A 20,253-nucleotide genomic window follows, 5' to 3' on the forward strand; every position below is an offset into this window, starting at 1 on the left:
ACACATACCGATTAAAAAAAAGGCATTCCAGTAATGATGATGCAGGATAACACCCCCTGTTCCAGAGCACTTCCCTGGTTAATGAAAACCTCCCTCCCTAGGATTTCAAGCAGCCTTCCACACAAATTTGGCTAGGGTGACTAGGTAGAGATACAGGAAGATGCTTGCGTGCTATTGGTTTCCGCTGGAAAAGCTAACAACTTTTTCCAGGTTGCAGCACCGGGCAGATGCTGGGAAGCTGGACTGTGCATTACATGACTTTACAAGGTTGCACTGACAGGCAGAATCCCAGAACCTGATCCCAGTCCAGCAGTGTGGAACTGGATATAGAAAGAAAGATGAGCATTCCCTCATCAAGGCTAGAGAGTCCTCTAACGCTTACTTTTTCATCCATCGTCATGCCCCTTCTTAATTGCTAGACAAGTTCATTATTGTTTCCCCTTCAACTGGTGACAGTAATGAACGTTCTTTGCTGTTAACTGGTGAGATTCATGAGAGACCCTGGACAACACTGACTTCGGCATCCTCTAAGCAACAGTCTGAAGGTGACAGCAATTACCTAGTTAAGCTGACCGCTTACTGCGTTTCCCTGGTGTCCTTGTCTCAGAGCACGCATCCTCAGCCAAGCCACTGTTGGTTTTACAAGATATTAGTCACCTGGCAACAGATCAGCAGCCCATCTAGCTCCAGCTCCTGCCCCATGGTACCAGCTATAGCAGATGCCTTGGGAAAGGTGCATATGAACAGGGCCAGCATGCAATGACACGCAAATCCTCTCCCAGCCTCCGGGGATCTGTTCAAAGGCTTCTTGAGCTGAAGGTGGGCTCTGGGTATCTGGGTGTGATGGTGATGTAACTGCTGCAACAGACTTGAGCAGATGAGGTAGTTATTTCCCCCTTCCTGGGGGGCAATTCGGGCATTAGCTGCCCACATCCGCTTGCACACTAGATCCTGTGCTTTGATCCTGCCCTTTAGAAACTTGGTAAATGTTTAATGGAAATAGAACCAGCTGTAACAGACTCGACATTTCAAAGGGAGGTTTTATTAGCGGGCACAGCTGCATTTCCAGGTGGCCAAATCTTGTTGAGGGAGCCCCTTTTCTTATTGATGGGTGAGCATCTCTGCCTCCTTCACGAACTGGAGGGACAACTTCTGCCATGGCAAAGCCACACACTGCTTGGCCACAGGCAGCCTCAAGGCTCCTTCTGCAGCCTGCAGTGGGAACATGCACAGAGGGAAGCATTGGGAGGGGAATGAGAGTTGAATCCACCCTGAAGGAACACAAATCCCTTTTTGCATCCCCTGAGTAGGCCTTTGGGCTCCTGAGACGCTTCACCCTTGCAGAGAGACCACAGGAACTTTAAGAGTCCTTTCCATGGCTGAGAACAGCTACACAGAGGCAGATGAGCTGAGATCCCAGCGGAGAACTTTGTGCAGACCCACAGCTAGGCTAAGGCAAAGAGGAGGTATTTGGGAGAAAGTGAGAGTTTTCTGAGAAAGAGACCACCATCCCCATGAATTTGGGAAGCCAGATCTGAGCTGATCACATCCCTGAACCCAGGAATCCATGAAGAAGGGCTTCAGCACTGAGGCAAAGCGGGTCCAGCACCAGAGATGTTCCAGATCTGGGCATCCACCGTAGGAAGCCTTTTCCCTCCCTCACCCCACACCACCATGGTGGCCCACATAACTTTCAGCTGTTCCCAAAAGCTCAGTTGCAGTGAGAGCTTTAGCTAAGACAGACTGTGGACTATCTGAGGGCGAATGCTAGATATAGGGGCCATTCACCAGTGCACCTCCAATCCCAGCTCTATGTCACTCAGAGTCCCCAGAAAAGCACAAGACTTGGGCAAAGAAATGTCCTGTTTTTGCCCTCCCATGCAAAATGCCCTTCCTTGCTTCCAGCTGACCTGTTTCAGCCACTTAGCCCAAGGGTTCCTGTAGTGCCCTGTGTAATGTTTCAGCTCTTCTTAATCAGCTTCCATCACTCTGGTGACACAATTCAGTCCTGTAGGGTGGGAAAGGCTTAGCTGCGTGTCTCATGAGCCAATAGATCATTAATTTTCTGTACAATGTGAGTTTAAAAGGATATCGGAAAATACATTTTTTCTCCCCCTAGATCTTTCTGACACTGCCCAACTTGCCAAGAGAAATGATTCTTACTTCTTTGACAGATTCTGTCTCAGCACAGAAACAACTGTGTAAGCAAAGGCATAGTTAAACATCAATGCCCTCCTGGGCACAAACCCCCATCATTTCTATCAGGGAAGAGAAATTACCCTCAATGCAATGTTCTGCTTCCACAGGTTCTTCACTGACCTGGAAAGTGCAAAGACCACAGCAAACCTATACAATATTGCACATCTGTAGTGCCCTGCCATGCCCGAAACACTTCACTGATGTGAATTAACCCGTGCTCATACCCATTGAGTAACATGACTGGGCATGTTGCTTTCCCCATTTATTTTTGTACATGGGGAAACTGAGGCGGGGAAGCAAAAGGATGTCCCAAGTGACACCTCAAGCCCATAGCACAGGAGTCAGGCCTATCTGACTCACAGTTCATTCCTCCAAGTTGCACTGATAAACAAACAAGACCAAGTGCAGCTTTTTTCCAAAGTTTTTCCTCATCTGGCTTTGATTCCAGTCCACAATCTCCATGCGAGAGTGATGACCATGTTCATGCTGGACGCAGGTAGCACCACCAGTTTGTCCCTCATTTATTCCTATGCACCTTTCTTGCACTTAGAGTTTCAGGAACATACATTTTCATTGCAGCTGTGTTAGGCACTCGAGCTTGGATCAGAAAAAATATACCCCAATCCCAGGCCTCATCTAGCAGTGCTGAGACACTATTGTGATGCCAGACCTGAGAACACCTTAGATACTGACTTTCCAAGGACATCTTGCCTTTGAACACCTTCCTAATTCAGGGATGTCCCCATCTATATTAGCATAAAGGAAGCAAAGTTGATCCAGCCCCATCACACAGCCTCTAGATATATTTGCACATCTTTTACTGCATCACTGACCCATTGCTACTGATGAGCATTGCTACTGAGTGTTGATGACACTGATGAGACAGGTTTTCTAACAACCACCCATCTGATTTTTTCTTTCTATCCTTCCATGGGTTTCCTCATTTTGCTGCTATGCTGGTGATGAGGATAGAAATAAAAATGCTTACCCAGTTCCAAACGAAGCTTTCAGATCTTGGGCAATGCGGGGAAACTAAGAGGAAATAAAGTGGGTCATGGGGTGGAGGCAGGTCACCTGTTGAAATGTGAGCTCCCATCTTCTCTGTAAGAGGACAGCCTAAAATTCTTTGTTTCTGGCCTGAGATAGTCGCTATAATTTGGTAGACCCATCAAGCAGGAGCTCTGTGGTTGAGGCTGTCTAGCAGTGATCCTGTGAATACTGGGCCCCTTTGGGGAGCAGAGCTGTGCTGTGGCTCCTCGCCCTACTCTGTGCAGGACAGCAGATCGCGAGTCAGGCTCAGGAGCCAGGACTGGCACATGTGAGTCCAGCACAGGAGGAAGACCAGGATGAGGACTGCCATCGTGCCACATCCAGACTTGACTGCAAAGTGCCAGTGCGTGGCATCACTAGACACTCCTAGGGAGGCTTTAGGGCAGATGGTAGATAGGTAACTAGATGGGTGTTGCCCCTTGTTCCTGTGCCTCTCTCTTGCTATTGGGGAAATATTGTCTCTATTCTGGCCTATGTGGCTGGAGAGGCATGCAGGGTTTGGAGAAGGCCTAGATCATTCCTTACGTTGATGCCTTGTTTCAAGGCACACTTATGTAATCAAAGGCATTTCATTCTCCTCCATCACCCCTCCCCCCATTCCCTTCCAGCCTCTCCCTCCACCTCAAGGGGAAGGGACAGGTCCAGAAACAGCAAAAGGTTGTCACAGTGAGACAGTGCAAACAGTCTAAAAGTAGCCACAGTAATGCTTAAACTCAAGTTTCCCCTCAAGTGCTCAGCAGCCATTAAAAAAACCCTTCTTCTCTCATCGCTCAACTAGAAGAACAGAAGTGAATGAAGAAGGACTAGATACCGTTTCTCACAGCATACACCTAAACAAAGAAAATGAAGCTTTTCTTCCCTTACTGCCTGATTAAACTCTGGATCCCACTGCCATAGGATGTTGTGGAGTCCAAGAGAACAAATTAGTTCAGGAAGGGATCCAGCAAGTTCATGAAGGAGAGCTTTCTTGGAGACTATTAAACACGATGGGTTGACTGTGACTCAGCCAGAAAGTCTCATAACCAGATAATGGCACAGGCAGAAAGGGAAGCCTATACTTACCAGTTATACTATTCCACAAATATTTGCTACTGGCCACTTGTGGGAGCAAAATAATGGGGGTAAATGGCTCTTTGGCCATTGTGTCACTCAACAGATCCTACACCATTACACTATAGCTATTGGACTCCTTCGGTCCAACATTAACTCTCATTACTTTCGGTAGGAACCTTTGGCTCATATTTAACCCTAACAAATAAGTACTGTTTCAACTGAGATGAGATTTTGCTGACTGTTTTAAAACAGCATTTATTGCCAGTTTAGGGAAACAGTGGTTGAGAGTCTGCAGATCATTATCTACAACCTATAGCTTGCTCTGTGCATAGGTTAGACAGAGGTTGGAGTGATGGGCGGGGAACGAAAAGCCATCTTCATGGTGAGGGCAGTCCCCAAGAAATCACACATTTCTCCTCGTGCCATGGGTGAGTGTCTCTACCTCCTTCATGAACCGAAGGCACAGTTCCTCCTGCCACGGCAAAGCCACACACTGGACAGCCACGGGCAGCCCCACAGCTCCTTCCACAGCCTGCAGCAGCGACAAAAAAGTCAGTGTGGTGGTGTGAGTGAGAGCACCTGTGGAGCCACATGAGGGAATGCAGTCTCCTGACATTAGAGAGAAGAGAGACCAAGACAGACATACGAGGGGGCAGAATTCTAGTTGCTGTAAACCAGTCTAGCTGCACCTCATTCAGGGTACTAACATGGTGTATGCAACTTCATTGTTAAAGAAACTCCCTCTCTCACCAGGAGACGGAGAGGCGCCTTTGGGACAATGTGTCAGTGGTACCCACATGCCAGTTAGAGCCTTCTGCTACGACTTAAGCTCTTTCCCTGCTGACCTCTTTCAGCCTCTTATCCCAAGGGTCCCTGTAGTGCCCTCTGTAATGCTTCAGTTCTTCTTCGTCGGCTCTCGTGACTGTGCTGACCGGCACCACCCCAGCAGGGAAGTTTAAGACGTTGTATAAATTGGTATAGGAGGTAGCAGCTGGAAAAGATCACACAGAACATACAATATGGCATGGTTTAGTGTGCTGGGACAGCAGTGATTATCAGATGACAATTTGGGCTTGAGGAATTGTGGACTGGAGCTGCTGAACCTGAGGAAACCATGAAAACACACTAGTTTTAATGGGACTTCTGGTAGGAAAGTTTCAGGGCCATACATCTGCTGAAACCAGAGAGAGCCCCATGCCTTTCATTATCCGTGAGGGGGAGGTTAGAGCTGTTCTGGGGGATACAAGTCCTTGATCTAGTTCAGACAGAGCCTGACTCCATGTCTCCCCTGCCCCAAGGAAAAATCCTGGCTCTGTTTTCAAGATAACCCAATTTTCCAGCTCAGTGACACCATCCTGGGGACTTTGAATCTGAAAGGGCTGTTGCTAGAGAAATGAAGGAATCAGACTGTTTCCTAGAAGCTATCAAGTCGCCTCTCTACAATTGACTGCAAAGAGCAGAAAGGCTCTGTTGCCTAAATCCTAGGAAATGTGGGAAGGCAATGTTCAGAAGAGCCTGGCCTTCATGCTAAGGTCTGCCACCCCTCTGATACAGGAGTAGCTCCTGGGAGAAGGATGGACAATCCAGGGGAAGGTCACCCAGTAATGACTGAACAGATATGCGACTGGTTGATACTCCATAATAACTCAAACACCTGCAGCTCAGGTGAAACGTGGGCATGAGAGGATCCACCCAGAGATCTCTCCTTTGCTTTCTCCACCCAGAGGAAAGGCTAGGAACTGCACATTGTTCAAGGGATGTCCAAGAGGCCAAAATATTTTGCTCCAGCTCTGCCCACAAATACCACATATGTGCATCCAGAGACATCTCACTAGAAATTACCAAATAGCTTCCCAGCGTAGCCATGGTTAAAGGCTGGACCCAGCACAGGACAAAGAATCACATCCAGTCCTAGCTTCCTCCATTTAGCAATGAATTCTGTGCAGTAAGCCTGGAGGGAAAGACAGACGAGATGACAAACAGTGTCTGTTGGACAGCAGCAGTGGATCAATGCCTACAGGATAGAAAAAAAAAAAAGGAGGAACAACAACTCTTGGATGCAACTGAAAAATCAAATCAAAGCCGAGTTGTGTTTTGAAAGAGCCAATGGATTTTGTTCCCTCTACCCTTAGGTTTCCTGGAAGAATACCATGTCCTGTCCAGACGTAGAATGTTGATGCTAGACGGGCATCTGAGGGTTGATTCTCTTGAGCATTAACCCAATCTTCTTTTACATATAGTTTTGTGCTTGAATTTGGTTGAATGAAGATCAACAGTCATTCAAAGAATCATTTCCAGATGACTAAACAGTCCATTTCCTAAAAACTTTTTTTTTTTTGGTGGTGGGGGGGGGGGTGGGGTAGAGAGATCTAGAAAACATGAATTCTAAATCTTATCAAAAAACCTTTCACTCTGCACCAGGATACAGGTACGAAAAAGAAGCCACAAGAAACAGTCAGTTAAGTGCTGAGGTCTTCCCACCATGAGCTAGAAGGCACAAGCTTGCACTGTAGATCCAAGAGAGATCTAGATTTGCACTCTGGTCTTCCACACCCTCGCTGAACATCAAGCAATGAACAAATCCATCCTTTAAGAGCTGTTCCACTTTGTCTTAGTAAGTAAGTATCGATGGACTAGAGTATGGCCAACTTTGCAGCCTACACTTGTTTTGGGACACGTTTGTCCCATGTTCCAGCCCGTATTCTGTGCAACTGTCTCATACCCCATGTTTTTTATATGAAAGTCTTCCACATCTCCCATGAAAGGTCTAACCACTAGGGTATTCTTCATCTGATTCCATCCTCAGTCTGAGATCCTCCTTGCTGAAAGTTCAACAAAAGAGATTGTTTCCAGGAAACATAATCAGCGCAGGTAATCTTAATTTTTCTGAAGGAAAATCAAGTAGCCAGCCAAAGTTTGGGATCAGCTCTTGCTTGAAGTAGATACAAAATGTAAATAAAGAAAAAGAACTGCAAAATATCTCTGAGGCCAACAGCATTTTTGAGGGTTTTGGGAGGAGGGGGAAAAAAAAAAAAATCTATTTCCACCCAAAAGAAACCGCAAGACCTTTTCATTCTAAACACTCCCATCAGTCCAGTGACTAGCCTGGTTTATGAGCTTTTTCTCATAAAAAAAGCATGCTCTATTTGCAGCATGTCAGAGCTGCTGCAAATGAGCGTACACTTCCATTGAGTGACTGACACTGATGGGGGTTGCATGGCGTAGCCAGAGGGGCACCTTCATTCTCAGGAAGGTTTTACGAGGGTGTCCCAGGGAACACAGATCCTACCTTGTGGGAGGACACTAAAACAGCTCAGCTACTTTAGCCTTACAAAATACCAGCTGAAAGGGGATTCAATTGCTGTCTATATATAGATCAAGGATGAGGGAGGCAGTGGAAAATATCAGAGAGGAGAAGAGCTGTGTAGGCGCAAGGACAAGAATAAAATGAGGATAAATGAGGAAGTGAATAAATAGCACTGGAAATAAGGAGGTTTCTAACCATCAGAGCAGGGACAAAAAGGGCTGGCCAATAAAAACAAATGCAAACATACAACTCAACTAGTTTTAAAGAGGAACCTGATCAGTTTGTGAACAGCACTGAACTCAGTTGCTCAGGAGGATGCTTCCTCTCCTATGTTCCTCATCCCAAATGAATTCATACAAAATCCACCTAAGCCAAGGAGTTCACAGCCATAGTTTTTGACTCCTAGGGTCTCTGCTTGATAGGGTCCTAGGGTCAGTCACAGTCTTAGCAAGCAACAATCGCACCTAATGTCTGAAGTGAAGGATTTGCTCCAAGAGAGGGAATTAAAAAAAAAAAAAAAAAAAAAAAAGAAGAGACCACATCTTTAGTGGCTTTTCTTATGCTATTTCTGCCTATAAAATGCAGGGCGGAGGATAATCTGACTTTCCCATCCTCCAGTAAATAGAGACCGCCAGACAAGCATCTATTGCCTTGAGGTTTTATCACTTTTTGCAAAGCGCGACAAAAGCCCGGCTGCTTTATTTCCCCATGATCCATTTCCAGCACCAAATTCAACACAGAGCAGAAAGCAGCTGTTCAGAAATTCAATATAAGACTTGAGAAATCTCTCACTATATTTAGTGAGGAGAAAAAAAAAAGATCACATTACCGCAACTGCTGCATGCTGATTCCAGAGGTTTTTGGCAGACCTGGAAAGGTGATAGAATTAATCAGCACTGAGACTTTGGCAACAGAAAACTATCAATAAAATGTGTATGTGGCCACTATTCTGGAAAGCTCATGACTTTTCTGGGGAACAAGCTATAGTATCACATAAGTGATCGCATGGGTGACCGCAGGGCTCACCTGTGCCTACAGGTACATGAAAAGAGCTTTCTCTAAAAACATACCATGATGTTTCCATTTGCTCCTACACCTAGACAAAAATCATGGCAAAGTCTTGTAAACTGCTCTCTCCCAGTCTTATTGGACTTTGTTTCTCTCACAAGGGGGAGATGCCTGTGGCAGGTGCCACTCAGGCAAGCACGCACAGACATCTGCATTAACATGGCACATGCTGCACATGGTACAAGAATCTACTTGGCACTAGGGACACTAGCCTATTTCAGTCTGTGCTGGGCTCCGTGGAGACATCCTAGCCCTGCTATCATGAGGATCCTTGCAATTTTAAGGTAATCCCCGGCTACATAACCCTGGATAACACCACACTGAGCTCAGGTGATGTTGAGACAGCACATCTTCATGCAAGCTCAGCCTGTGCTGCACATCCCTGTGACTGGGCTTTGCACAGTGAGCTGACATCTACCTGCAAGAACCTGTGTGGGCATGTCCATGTACATCCCCTTTCTCTAGGGCGACTTCAGTGCTACTTACCCCACTCCACAGAGGGCGTTGAGATCCCGAGCAATTCGTGGATACTTCCAGAGGGAAGAGAAAAACTTGGTATTAGTCAACAACAGTGCAGGTGAAACAGTGGGCTACAATAAGAGATTGCATTGTGGGCATGCTTCTGGTCCTAGCCGGAGTGGCTCTGAACAAAAGGTATGGTTTCCAACACAGTGGTTTCGTTCTGACATTGATTTATACCTATTATCACAACTACCCGTGCAAAGAAGGCTCTAGACCATGCTGTTTGCTCTGGGGAGCATCTCCTGGATGTGGGGATGCTCTTTAGATCCTTGCTAGTGATCTCCATTCTCTGTGGAGCCCATTGCTGGATGAGCTGTATGGCTCATGAGTTCATTAAAGTGGATCATAGTTTAGGCACCCCATTCAAAACTCCCACAAAAGGCTGTCAAGCCACTCAATGGGTTAAGCCTGGGTTTAGGGACATCTGTATTTCATTTTGAATCCCATCTTGCAGATTTCCTATGATGCAGATGAGATGTCCACGCACTTACTATGGGTTTCAAGATGATAGCCAAGATCCTTTTCACCAGAACAGGAAGCCTGTAGGTGTTGAACTGGGATTTCAGGTTGGGATCCACAATGTCTCCTGTGCTGGAAGGTGATAGAGCAAAGGGGTAGTCAGGATAAGCCTACCTGTTTTAAACCTACTGCAATAGCAGTACTGTTTCCCAAGCAGAGTTTGCCTTAGGGTGAAGTTGCCAGGAGACAAAGTCTGCTGGCTTCAGTCCAAAGCACTGAAAAAGAAATCTTCACATGGAGTTTACCTGCTCAGGCATAAGTGCTCACTGCAAAAGCTATAGAGAAATTAATACTCCAACTCCTAGTATCATCAGCACTGTAAAGGCTCTGAAGTGCTTTGCAGAGGTGGGTCCGTACACAGAGTGAACATGGACAACCTTGGACGTGTTTCATCTCAAAGTTCTGCTGCAATCACTTAACAGAGCTCACGGACCATGTCATTCTGCAGCTTCCTTCAACATCTGTGATCAGAAGGGTTGCTGCAGCTGGTGAAAGCCAGGGGGACACTTGAGGGGACGGTACTTGATTTGATTAAAAGTGCTATCCCAGCACAGGCCTTTCCATCTGAGTCAAGCCCAGAGCCTGGTTCAAGTTAGCCCCCCCCCCAAGCAGCTTCCAGAAGATGAGCCAGGAGGACATTCTCCAAATGCTCCTTTTGGCTTCACCCTCTAGTTACAACACCTGGACAGACGTGCTGCTTCCCCCCGCCATTAAGATCCTCCCCGTTCATAGCTTGGGGGCTCATTTGCAATGCTTGGATGTTGCAAAGCCATTGAAATGCAGATGGGTTAGGGTCAGACCATAGCAGATAACCCAGAAATGAAACAGATGGATTAACTCTGCATCCACTAGCAACCATGGAGGGAGAGGTACAGGACTGCTAGAGCCAGTCACTCTACTTGGCTTTCAGGATGTTTCCCAAGCTCTTATAGACGGTGGGGCTGCAGTGCTTCAGAGATAACACTTTGGGTACAGACATACAACCAATCTACTGGAAATCAGCCAGTCCGCAGCAGCTCTTTGTGTGTATGCTCTTAGCCCATGGTAAATGTAAGTCAGCTTGAACATTTGTTTAGCCTCCAAAGGAGGTTAAAATAACGCATGATGTCTGCCATGTGCTTTGGACTAACCATGCGCGTAAAACCAGTTGCCACAGCACTGCTTACACATAGTATCCCATAGTTTCTTACCTGTGTTTGTGAACTAGTCTTGTGAATTAACTGCTGTCCATGCTAAATTCATTCTTCTAGAAGTTGCTCTTCTGCTGCCTCTCTCAGTATGCATACATGGGAATAAAAATTCTGGATGCATACAGTCCCCTGGCCATACGGTGGCAAGTCCCAGGCCCCACACTCAAAGCAAATGGGATTTACTCACAAGCAATCCACCAGGTGAGCAGTGCCATCTGAGAAAAGACCTCTAGTAAACAGCTCATCTACCACGTAGTCAATCTTGGGTGGTGCAAAAGGAACAAGCTGCAGGAAAACCATGCAAGAGGCAAGAAAGATGAATGATTTGTAGATACTTCTGTAAGTCTTGCTGCCTCATTAGTGAGGCAACTGGGAAGTGATGAAAAGTTCAGGCCCTTTTACCTGCAGTAGCGCAGCTGTAGAGCAGTGCCAGCAGTTCTCCACCCCTACACAGGCTGGGGAGGTTGCAATCTACCACTGCTGGGGCTCATTAAACACCTTCTCAAGCTCAGGGCACTGGGTAGGACTCCTCTGATTAGCTCACACAATTGGCTTCTGCCTCAAGCTCCCCTGGAGCTCACATATTTATTGAGCAACATGCCAGATGCAGCTGGCTGCCCTGACTGTGGACACCAACCTGCTGCTCCTCGTATGTAGGGTCACAGAGCAGGTCAGAGGTGGGGCTCTCACAGCAGGGACTGTGCTGCCCTGCAAGGCCTCATTTTCAAAGGGCCCTGATTAGGTAGCATCTGACCATGGCCTTTCCCTTTTCCATGCCCCAAAACATTAATGCATATTCGTGCAAGAAATGTCTCCATTTCTTAAGAAGAATCTTGAGAGACCTCCAAACACCCAGTATTTTTAACTAATGCCTGTCACTGAAACAGTTCCCATACAGAAATTGCCTTCAGTGGGATTACAGAGTAAGTTAGCTTAGAAGAGACACCTGGGGGGTTAACTGCTCCAGTCCCCTTCCCACTTGCCCACCAAGAAAGGTGTAAACTGGGCTCAGGGGCTGAGGGATCACAGAAACTATTGAGAGTTTGATGCTTATGGGGACACCAGACAGCACAGAAAAAAGTGCCCCATGCTGGGCTTTAGAAAAGGGGTGACTTGAAGATATCTGAAGGTCACTCTCCTGTTTGCTAAACTAAGAAAATAGGCATTGCTTTGGAATAAATTCCTGGGATTGCTCAGGAATAAAGACTATTGCATTTTTCTTCCCTTGTGTGATCCTCACAGCAGATGGGCAAAGGAAGGATAGTCCCTGTTTACAGGCAGGGGAAGTGGATATGGGAAGTGACTTGTCCAAACCTCATAGGGAGAAGAATAACAACAATTCCTGGCAACCACAGGTATGAAAACTCACCGTGTGTCCTGCCTCCTGGAGGAGCTTTCTGGTCTGCTGGACAGCCCGTCTCATGCTGGGTGAGGGCTGGAAGTAGCCATCTCCTTCGTAATACCCAATCCGAAGTGGCTTTGAACTGGAGTAAACCTGTGAGGAGAGGAGCCATCATTTGGACATAAGAGATGCATCAGATAGGACAACGCTCAGGGAGGCAGCAAGTGAGAACTCCTGGGCAGAAGGAACAGGAGCAATAGGGCTGGTGGAAAGCAGCAGCAGCGATGTCCAGGGCATGGGTCTGCAGCAGTGGTCCTTGATATGATTTTTCTGAAGCCACCCCTTCCCGTGTGAATATGTCCCAACTTTGAGATGGCAGGTGTGATAGCATCTGTGTAGATAATATGCCTGGGATGCCTGGCTGTGGACAGAGTACAGGGGCCTGTTTCTGTAGTGCAAGCAACTGGCCCGTATGTCTGAGTATCAGGGACAACTGGAAGATTGGGGTCCTAGGACCTGAGCCAGAAATCAGCAACCAGATGACAGTAGCAGAGAGCTAATGGCAAAGGCCAGTGTTTTCTTCGGTCAATGACTGCTAAACCAAGCTTTGGTTAAAGATGTGAGCAGTGAGCTTCTCTGCTCAGGAGAAATGAACTCCTTTAGGGATTGGGCCAGGATAGAGCCAACAAGCTTGTTTTGAGTGTTGCCTACAAGGGGAAGGTAAGGGGTCAGTATCTGTCAGGTCTCATCAGGGCAAGCTGATAGAGGCCTGCCAACCCTGCTGTGTAGCTGCTTCTTGCAGTTGCTCATGCTGGGGGCCCTCAGTTCAGAAGGAAGTTTGCTCTCCGAGTCTTTCATTGTCGGGACATGAAACCAGATGGGAGTCTCCTAAGATCCCACTTTGTTGGTAGGGAAATGGAGGCATAGGATTGCCCCTAACTCAGCCTTACTTCCTCGTTGAAGGGGATGGGGGGCACAACGGGGTCCAGCCGGAACATCTCCTCACAGAGCAGCGCCTTCATGCACAAGGCCAGGCTGTCCACGTCCCTCGCCATCGGCCCCAGCATCCCGGTCACTGCAAGCACAGAGATCCCATCACTGCAGGCTGATGAGCCCCTAGTCACTGGTAGAGACCCAGCAGAGCTGAGTTTCAGTCAAATTAGGAAAGAGGAACAGGGAATGGTGTAATGTGTGTGAGGGAAGTGAACAAAGAGACCCAGAGGATTGGTCTACATGCTCCAGACCTGCATGCCAAAGTGGAGACAGGGTACCACCTCCTGAGGCTGACCTTCTGGGCCAGGCTTCTGCTGGTACAACTCAAGCAGAGGCTTGCTTAAGGGGAGCAAGGACTGTAGCCCGCCTGCCAACAGCAATATCACCTGGCAGCAGCTAAACCAAGCAGTCTCTTTGAAGCTTCTTCAGTGAAATATCCCAGGCCTTTGGGCATGTTTCTCAGTACTACTCATTGCATTGCTTAAAGGGATTTTGCTTCAATTCTGTTCTAATTCAATTAATGTCGACCACAATCAAGAACAGAATAAACGGTGCAAAGAGGTAATACCACAAGGCACGATCTGGTCTAAGACAGATCATCTCTGTCTTAAACTGGTCATGAGACACATAACTGAGCAAGTACTTTTGCTGGCATCTCAGCAGTGGAAGGAGATGTAGGAAGTGAAGGTCTGACAGTAGTAATATATTATCTGGATAGACTTACCTGATTTCATTCCTGTGATAGCAGAAACCACACCCAGCTTGCTAGGAACATAATGAGAGAAGTGTATTAGTAGCAGCTCTTGTTGTACAGCAAGTTGCCATGCTGAGTTGCAGACTTTCCATACGCCCCTGGGCAACATCTAGGAGAATGAAAGTTCCTGCAAAGACTTGGCACTTTTTAAGCTAGAAAGACTTTCATGGACTGGAAGCTGCTAGGAGCTAGAGAAAGGTGTCATCACCTCCTTCCCTGGGTGGGTGTAATTCCTCATCCAGGATTAAACCAGCTCTGACAAACAGAGAACTCTTACAAGCAAAGCAAGGGCTGAGAAACATCTAAGGAGGAGATGACCCTATAGTAGTTGCTTTCAGCGTCACGGCCAGGGCTATTATAGGTTGAATTACTCTTTGCTGTGTTAGCAGCTAGAGGTAATCATGTGTTGTTTAAATAGAGTCCTTAGCCCTAGGTATGACAGGGAAGCAAGCAGGCTAGCGTAGTAACATAAACCCTGACGAAACCATTAATATCTCTCGCATAGTTTGATGAACTGTGGGAGACATTTTGCAGCCTGCACAGTGGATGAAGGAGCAGACGGATGGTGGGATGTACCTGATCCTGTTGCCTGTGGGTTTGAGCCCACACAACCCACAGAAGCTGGATGGTAGGCGGATGCTCCCAGCTATATCCGAGCCAATGCCCAGGATGGAGCCTCCCCCCGCGATCAGAGCTCCCTCCCCTCCGGAGGAGCCTCCAGGGCTCTTCTTGTGGTTGAGAGGGTTCAGTGTCTGGCCGAAGATGAGGTTGCTGCAGTCATAGCTGGGGAGAGGAAGATTAGCCGGTGAGTTAAGTACTTCTCTCTCTGCAAACTGTAAATACAGGGCACTGAGCAGTCACATAGGGATGAGTGTGGAATTAATCCTGGAGGGTAGGATCAGCATGAAATAGATTTGTTGGGACCACTGGATTTAGAAAGGAAGGGGCATCAGATACAGGAGAAATAATTCCTTGTCTTGTCTCTCTAGCATTCTGTAGAAAAGACAAGGAGGAAAGGACTCAGGCTGAAATGAGGAAGAAATTAACTTAACGTGCATGATTTGTTTTGGCAAGGGTGGGAGTTTGTGCATGCAGGTCCACCCTCTTAGGTCACAGGAGTCACATGGCATAGTATTTTCATGAAGGGGAACATGCGATTACTTTATCATCGTCTGCGGGATGTTGGTTTTCACAAAGGGGATTGCTCCCTGGCTCTTTAGAACCTGGACGACCACACTGTCTTCTTCCTTTGCCTGGCCCAGAAACTTCACCATCCCGGCAGAGGAGATGTGGCCCTTGGGGACAGGAAACAAAACTCTTCAGGCACCAGGGAAGGTGCTGTTTGGAGCTACGGCAATAAGAGACATAAGCCTTGATGCCTCCTGTGACGAAGTTGCCACCCAACTTTTCTCATGGCCAGAAGAGAACCCAACTACCCCGGGGAAACCTGATTGGAGCACGTTAGAAATTTCCCAAGACAAAATTTTCTTCAGAAGAAAGGTGGCTTTGCTGAGCCTACAGATGTTTGGTCCAGAAAGTCCTTATCTGAGGGAACTCTTGGCCAGTCCCAATGAGGCGAAAAGTAACAAGCCCAAATCCCTTTGGGGCCCTTGTAGAGGGGGAGAGGATTGGATGTCCTGGCCTGTTCCCAGCCCAGGTCAAGGACAGAGAAGGGGCAGGGGAAGCCAGGACATACCTTGCAGTTAATGTGGTCCTTGATGCTGACAGGAATGCCGTAGAGCAGCCCCTTCTCCTTCTGCTTCTTCAGTTTCTGGAGCTGATCCTCACAGCCATGAATGAAATCTATCACGCAGTTCACTTCCTGGGTCACCTCCAAAGCCTGTCCAGAGACACAGAGTGAAGAGCAGTGAGACAAATAGGTGGACAGAAGGGACGCAACAGCATTTAAATTGAAATTTCAAGCTGAACATTTATTCTCCTCAATCCTCCAGCATTCACTATTCAGATCTTGCCTATAGACTTAAGTGCTACCTGCTGGAATAGTTTTCTGCCCTGGATCTCTGTCCTATTGATTAGCCCATAAGCCACCCTTCAACTACTAAGGTATTGAAAAATCGTGATCCCAGCGTTGCTAGTTCTCCCAGCGAACAGGCTCTTTTTTCAGTTTGAAAAACTGGCACTGCTTGTGCAGAAGAGCCCTTTAACATCTCTCCCACACTGGAGGTATCGCTCACTTTGTCCATGTAGGAGTAGAGGACACTCTCCAGGGACAGGGACCCCTCTTTCAGCTTCTCCACCAGCTCCACCATCGGCAGCGAGAGGATGTGCACAGTCTGGGCACCTGGGTTCTGCAAAGGGTAGAAAATTGGATGCACGGGGAGACAGTGACAGCAAAGGCTGGCACTGAGGTTGTGAATATCCAGTTTTCATCGGGCAAGAGTCTGGCTCACCTTGAATACGCTACAATGGTATTTTTCACATCACAGGATGATTTATTCCTACTTCTCTTTAGCAACATTGTTGAAGAATGCCAAAGAATTATAATAGGGTTACTTTCCCATCACTGAAATACTATTTTTTCAAGGTATTAGAAATGATCCCAAAAATAAACATGCCAGATCACAATTTCAGGGAGAAAAGTACCACGTATAGAGCACACCAACAAAATTAATTAGGAAATTATTGCACTTTGATACTGCAAAAGGAAATAGCTTCAGAATCTCCCATGAAGCCAGTTTCTTGTTTTTCAATCAGTTCTAACGTTTGCCCAGGGACACTCTTGAACGCAGCATTTTAAGGGATGTTGGCTATAGAAATGCAGATTTGCCACAGAACAGTATGTACTGGAGCAGGGAATTTGCTGACAGAGAATCTGCAAAGCCTTGGTTGCTAAAAGAGAACCAAAACAGGCAGAAAAACACATCTTGACCAGTGAGTTGCGTGAGCGTTTAAGAGGTTTGAGTGGCCTGTTTGTGTTTACTTTCTTGTAGGCCCTTAGCCCCTTGTAATTAATAGACAATGTGTTGAAAGGCCGTTGAACCAGCTGAAGGTTTTCAAAATTTATCATTAACTTAGGAGAAAAAAAGATGTCTGGGCTGTTTGCAACACCTCCTTCTTCCCCTCCCTCTCCCCCCCCCCCCCCCAAGAATAGCTACAAGTGCTTATTTTGGTTTTAAGACAAGTCCCAAATCCAAGAACATGACCTACTAAAAAACAGGTGATTCTTTACCTGGGAGTGGGCAGGACGAAACAGCCTTTGGTCAACAATGTGCAGATGTTGGACGGGTGTAAAACTCCCCCTGCACTTTGGGATAGATAGCTCCTGACAGAGGGGCAGAGGTGAGGGGACAGGAATGGAAAACGTTGGCGGTAGTCAAAGATGAAGATGCAAGGGTGCAGGGACGTCTGGGAATACTTTCTGGGGTTGGTGGCCCGATACAGGGAGTACTAAAATCTAGTTCATCAGTCATCCTCAGGACTCCCACAACAGGTCATTAAGAAATATCTCCTTTACCCTGCCTTTACAGGGCTTTCCCTGACAAAGGAGGGTGGTGACCCTCAAAAAGAGTTGGAGCTGACCCAAGGCACATGCATGTCACATATCCTCACTATTGCCCAAACCACCATTCAAAGGATGGTGGATCAGGACTCCCGCCTTTGTTGGGGCACCCAAAATACAATTCCTCCCCCTCCCCCCCCCCAACACTTTTGCCCAAATTACCTCTTTTTTAAACTTGCAGACTGCCTTCTCCATTTGCTCCAAGGCCAGATCGCGCATCTTCCTCGCCTCTTCCATCTTCTGCTGGATCCGCCTTTGGCCCAGCCATTTCAGCAACATAATGGCTGCAGCTGAAGTGCCGACCAGGGCTGAAAGGGTGCGAGGATCTGCCCATGATGGATCTAGGACCTGCCACAGTCGCTCTTGGGGCATGATTTCTCTCCTAGTCCTTCCTGTTCTGGTCCAGCTACAGATACCTGGGGCTCTTACCTTCTCCTTAGAGAGAGCTGGTGAATGCAGCGACTGTTCAGTTCTCTCCTGTACAAGATCAGCTCTGAAGCAGAGTTGCGTTAGCAAAGTCCAGGAATTGACTTTTTAGACTGTGGAATTTGAAAGCGTCTGCCTCCTTGAGGAGTGTTGCAGGTTGGGCTGCAAGCAGTGTGCTCTGATCACACTGGGTTTGGAGGGGGTGACCCCAAGGCTAGGTCTCCACAAGCCACTGAATGCTGCCTCACCTGGCTACATAGAGGACAGAGCTGATTAACAGAGCTGGATGTTTGCAAAACTCAGTTCTGGGCTATTCCCACCACACCTACATCTCTAGCAATAATTAATTAGCAGCTAAGACCATTAACTAGAGGTGATCAGCTGTCTTCTCTCCCTCCCTGACAACAGCACGTGCAGCCCTCTGAGCCTGGGGACAATGTAGTTCTGTTTGCCCCAGGGGGCCAGGTATAGGGAATGAAATTGCACCGTCGGAGAGGAGGGAGCTCAGAAGCCAGGAGAACGAAACGGATGGAACAAAAATTGGGAACAAGCAGAACATGCTGACTCTGGAAAGGCCTGGAAGGAACCATCTGAAGATGCCTTCAAAAGAATACAACTGCTGTATCATTTTTCAAGCCAAGCCCCTTTGAAATGCCTTCTTGGTGACCCAGATCACGTGATGAACAGCCTTGGGAAATTCCTCTGATGGACCCTACCTGCTCTCCAGTTTCCAAGCCCTCTTCCAACCAGCACAAGACAAAAGAGCTGGACCCCGCAGTCTTGCATGCCGCAGAAGCTGACTCTTGCCATGGTGTTTCCCCTGCCATAGGGCTGCCCCAGGGGAGCACATGACTCAGCGTGGAGAAGATGGGCTGAAAACTAAGCTCCTCTAAAACCTTGAGGGTCTGCAAAGCCACAGGAAGCAGTGGGGGATATCTCTGGAAGTTCATTGCCTGGAGGCAATGAACTGCCCAGATACTTTGTATAGTTGCAATGACGCAGGTCTGTCAGCAGATACTGGCTCTGCTCCTGGAAGAGGAGCAGCAGAGCTTGCAAGGAGACATTGGCCAGGGTAATCATTGCTCTCTGAGGGACACATCTTGTTTGGCGGTTGAAAGCCAGTGCTCCTGCTGCTATCATGTTACCTTACCTGTTAAGGACACATCCTGCGTGATTATTCCTGTGCCAGCAGGGAGAGAGCTCAGGGAAGAAGCAAGACCTGGCAGAAAACGGGTTGCTGACTGGGAAAGGTGAGAAGGATCCTCCCCGTTCGGTCAGGATGGAGAGAGAAAACTGCCAAACAGCTCACTTTACATGGGTGTCCCAACCTCTCCCCACTGGCGGTGGGGGAGCTGAGAGCCAGTGGCCCTGGTGTAGATGACCCTAATTGCCCCATGATGGCCTTCAGCTTCAATGCCACCATACTCACCCACCTCTCTCTGGCCATGCTGGACTGGGGCCCGTTTTTGCTGTCTGATGTCCCAGCAGCTGCACAGCAGCCTTCGCCCTTTCCGGTGCATTGCTCCTTGGCAGCTGCTGCAGCTCATTGGAGGCCTTCGCCCAGGGTCCCCAAGCAGAGCGTGACCTGGCTTGGGTCCACAAGCCATCTCTGTCCCTTGGACTCTTGCACCCTGCCACCTCCACACAAGGCAGATACTGGTTAAACCAGCAGGGCCACACAGTGCTTGGCTGCTCGAGAGCGTGTTGCTTGGGTTGGTGCCCCGCCATCTCAGGCCAGCATGTGGCGCTGCCTGTCTGAGGACAATCTCCTACAAGCTGTAACTTTAAAATGCAAACAGAGAGGTACAACACCCTCTAGCATTTTTTGGGTGGACAGTGATGCCCTGCAATTGTGCTGTGGGAAAATCTCTCTGGCAAAAGACAGCTCTTTGCAAGTTTGTCTTTACACAGTGTTCGGTCCTGGGCTGCCTGCAGATCCTTTTCTCTCTCCTTTTTTTAAAGCCTGCTGATAAAGAATGGGTAGGATAAACCTCTCTGGCCAGTCCTTGAAGAGACCCCATGCTTTTGCATGAATCTGGTTTAATGACAGTAAATAAACAAACAAAAAGTTTTCCTGTCAGAGCTCTGTTATAATCTGTTTGCGACACTGCTTCTTTGGGAAAAAAACTGCTGAGCTGTGAAGAGGAGGAAACATTTGTTGGGCCACAAGCCCTGCTGGCTGGCCATCTGCCACTCTGTTCTGCAGCTGGAGCTGGGCTCAGTCCCTTTCCCTGGCACTCTGGGAAAGCCGGAGCAGTGCCAACCCTGAGCTGCCAGCTCTGGGGTCAGCTCCTGCCAGAGGCTGGAAAA

At 47.8% G+C, this 20,253-nt stretch overlaps 1 protein-coding gene across 3 annotated transcripts; it reads right to left on the minus strand.

Annotated features, from left to right (window-relative positions):
• Positions 1–4,526: 4,526 nt before the first annotated feature.
• Positions 4,527–19,447, minus strand: LOC104143614 (vitamin D3 hydroxylase-associated protein). 3 transcript variants are annotated; one of them, XM_068953029.1, is made up of 16 exons: positions 19,377–19,447; positions 17,680–18,195; positions 16,193–16,306; positions 15,694–15,837; positions 15,159–15,292; positions 14,574–14,780; positions 13,968–14,008; positions 13,201–13,325; positions 12,278–12,403; positions 11,096–11,193; positions 9,691–9,790; positions 9,164–9,207; positions 8,439–8,478; positions 6,145–6,253; positions 5,148–5,293; positions 4,528–4,834 (listed from the first exon to the last, which is right to left on the minus strand). In XM_068953029.1, exons 2-16 carry the CDS (start codon positions 17,887–17,889, stop codon positions 4,706–4,708), a joined length of 1,767 nt encoding a protein of 588 aa, XP_068809130.1. In that variant the 5' UTR covers positions 17,890–18,195; positions 19,377–19,447; the 3' UTR covers positions 4,528–4,705. The 3 variants fall into 3 exon arrangements, with proteins under 3 accessions (XP_068809131.1, XP_068809132.1, XP_068809130.1); XM_068953030.1 differs by lacking the exon at positions 19,377–19,447 and having other exon boundaries at positions 4,527–4,834; positions 17,680–18,270; XM_068953031.1 differs by lacking the exons at positions 16,193–16,306; positions 19,377–19,447 and having other exon boundaries at positions 4,527–4,834; positions 17,680–18,250.
• Positions 19,448–20,253: the final 806 nt, after the last annotated feature.

The sequence above is a fragment of the Struthio camelus genome, chromosome 8 (assembly GCF_040807025.1).
Source record: "Struthio camelus isolate bStrCam1 chromosome 8, bStrCam1.hap1, whole genome shotgun sequence".
Taxonomy (NCBI): Eukaryota; Metazoa; Chordata; class Aves; order Struthioniformes; family Struthionidae; genus Struthio; species Struthio camelus.

What these genes read in the sequence shown, in the direction of transcription:
- LOC104143614 (XM_068953030.1), bottom strand. Translation starts at nt 17,889, where the DNA reads ATGCCCCAAGAGCGACTGTGGCAGGTCCTAGATCCATCATGGGCAGAT. An exon ending in GCTCACCTGGTGGATTGCTT is followed by an intron (nt 9,791 to 11,095) that starts GTGAGTAAATCC and finishes ATCACCTTCCAG; the next exon opens with CACAGGAGACATTGTGGATC. An exon ending in ATCAGCATGCAGCAGTTGCG is followed by an intron (nt 6,254 to 8,438) that starts GTAATGTGATCT and finishes CTTTCCCTCCAG; the next exon opens with GCTTACTGCACAGAATTCAT.